We start from the raw sequence: 2,500 nt of genomic DNA on the forward strand, positions 1-2,500 counted from the left end.
GCCGAGTCCCATTTTCTCTTAATCTCCCTCTTGAGCGTTTTGGAGCCGCTTAAACCTTTGTGCAACGGAGCCGTCTCTTCCCTGGGCTCACCCCGACCTCCCTCAGGCTCATTAATCCACCCTTGAGGGCTGACGATCTCTTTTCTTTTTTTTTCTTAGCAGTCCTGGCTCCGGAAGAGGAAGAACTGGTGGCCATGGAGGTGGGTTCACCCCCTCTCCCGAAAAAAAGTGTTCCCGCCGGGCAGCTGGATCAACCCCCCACCAGGATAGGGACCAAACTGTCTCCTGAGCCTCCCGGGAACAAGCCAGAGCCTCAGGACTCCAAAAGTGAGTATTTTCCCAGCTCCTCATCACCTCCAACAGCCCAGCGGTGGGTTTTTGCTGTGATGAGAGAGCAGGGAACCTGGCAGGAGTTTGTTTAACCCCATCCAGGAGGATTTTCAGGTCCTTTTGCTTAATTAATCCTATAATTAAGAAGGTGGCTGTGTTCTCTGGTATTGCTGGTTTATGTCGCTTTTCTTTCCCTGGCACCGGCAGCTTTCCAAAGCTCGCCAGGACCAACGTGCACTCCCTGTCCTCCCTAAACCACCTCAATCAGTCCTTCCTCTCCTAATTAACGACGTACCCCTAAAACAATCGCGTTGAGATCCCTCTCCCTCACTGACTGGGCTTTGGAACCTGCCTGCAGCTCACAGATTGCAGCCAAGGCTTCCAAAAACACTCTGGAAAATTATCCTTGAGTGGGAAAACTCGAGAGCAGCGATCCTTGTCCTCCCACACCTCTGCTCGCTCTTCCCCACTTTATTCCTGCCTGCGCAGGGGTGTGTGGAGCGTCTTAACATTCAAAATTAGGTTTGGCCGTGATAAAAACAAATTGGGCTGGAGAAACAGCGTGGCCGGGTGCTGCTTGTTGTGCCCTGATTTTCTTTTTTTTTTTCCCTCTTTTTCTGTCTCTTTTTAGCCCAGAACCTTACGACGTGCGAAGTATGCGGCGCCTGCTTCGAAACCCGCAAAGGTTTATCCAGCCATGCCCGTTCTCACCTACGGCAGCTCGGCGTGGCCGAATCGGAGAGCAGCGGGGCTCCCATCGATTTGCTTTACGAACTGATGAAACAAAAAGGCAAACCCGACGGCAGCCCCATGTCTCCCACCCTCGGCAAAAAATCCGGTTCCCCCAAAGATGTCACCACCGGTTCCCCTCGACCCACGCTCCTGGCGCTCGGCAAGGCTGGCGAGCGCCCGCCGGACGGTCCCGTTAATAAAGCCATCAAATCCCCTCCCGGCTTCTCCAAAAACCTCTCGCAACCGGGATCCCCGATCCTTAAGAAGGTGCCACCTGCTCTTTCGGGCTCCCCGTCTCCGAAAAACCCCGAGGAGAAGAGCTCCAAGCTCTCGCTGAGCCCCCTGCAGAGCTCCCCGAAAGCACAGTGGCCGCAGGCGGATGAGGAAGGACCCCTCAATTTAAGTGAGTTTCTTTTTATTTTGGCGTTTCAGCTTTATTGCTTGGCTTTTCCCAAGCCAGGCATCCTTTTGCTCAGTAGCTGGGCTCGGTGGACGAGCCGGCGTTGGGTGATGGCCGTGCCACTCGGTTGTGACTATCAGAGTGGGCTGCTCTTCCCTGACTGGGCAGATGGGGATTTCTGTCGGGATTTCAGGAAAACCGCTGACTTTCTGCCCTCTGAGCCCTTCACATCTCTCTCTCTCTCTAACTTCATTTGGCTCCTGCGGGCCGTGGTTTGGCCAGTGTGGAGCCACCTCCCCGTTCCCAATGCGGTGCAGTGGGTTTGGCCGGTGTCAGCCCCTTCCCTGCTGCCGCTCCCAGCGTGGATGCGCTCGGAGAGGCGCCGCAGCCCTGATCCCTCTTCATCCCCAAGCTCCCTCGGTGACTTAATCCGATACTTTGAAACCAAAATAATTTTCTGTTTCTCGCCACCTTTCCCCGGAACGCCGCATCCTGCTGGGAGCGTCTTCATCAACAGCTCACAGGGCTGTTTGGCTTCTCTGGCTCGTTAGTTCTTAGTCCTTGTTACCCGGCTTGCCCAGCGAGTCCATCCCACTGCTGGCAGCACCAACAGGCCTTTTGTCTTTCCCAGTGGGAATTGCAGTACATCGGGGGTTGTTTCCTGGGATAAAGCAGAAGACGGTGTCCTAATGTTTGCTGCATCCACCCCTTGTTGCAGGAGCAGCTTAAGGACTTGATATTCCTCAAAAAAAAAAAAAATCCTAACCCTGCCAGGTTTTTTTGGAGTCGTGTGGCTATAAAATCACCTGTCCTGGCTACGGTCGTGCTTTCCCCAAGCTGAAAAGCTCCAGGATAGCAGAGCCGGAGTCTTGGATGCACCCAGGGGTTTGCTGGAGCAGAGACTCTCCGGTTGATTCTTCTCTGCCAGCGACAAGACGCAGAGTTTTGGCCCCAACTCATCCTTGCAACACCCAAAAAAGTGCTTTCTGCCTCTCTCATAGCCAGCAGCATAATTCCTCTTCGTTAGGGCTGCCTGCT

At 54.2% G+C, this 2,500-nt stretch overlaps 1 protein-coding gene across 1 annotated transcript in view; it reads left to right on the top strand.

Moving 5' to 3' along the window:
• WIZ (widely interspaced zinc finger motifs) overlaps positions 1–2,500 on the top strand; it is a 47,804-nt gene that overhangs the window by 40,711 nt on the left and 4,593 nt on the right. Inside the window, exons 5-6 of the mRNA XM_026867600.1 lie at positions 160–327; positions 962–1,465. Coding sequence (XP_026723401.1) covers positions 160–327; positions 962–1,465 — 672 coding nt within the window. The remainder of the gene's footprint in view (positions 1–159; positions 328–961; positions 1,466–2,500) is intronic.

This window comes from Athene cunicularia, unplaced genomic scaffold (genome assembly GCF_003259725.1).
Source record: "Athene cunicularia isolate RWA unplaced genomic scaffold, athCun1 SCF_9, whole genome shotgun sequence".
In the NCBI taxonomy this organism is placed as follows: Eukaryota; Metazoa; Chordata; class Aves; order Strigiformes; family Strigidae; genus Athene; species Athene cunicularia.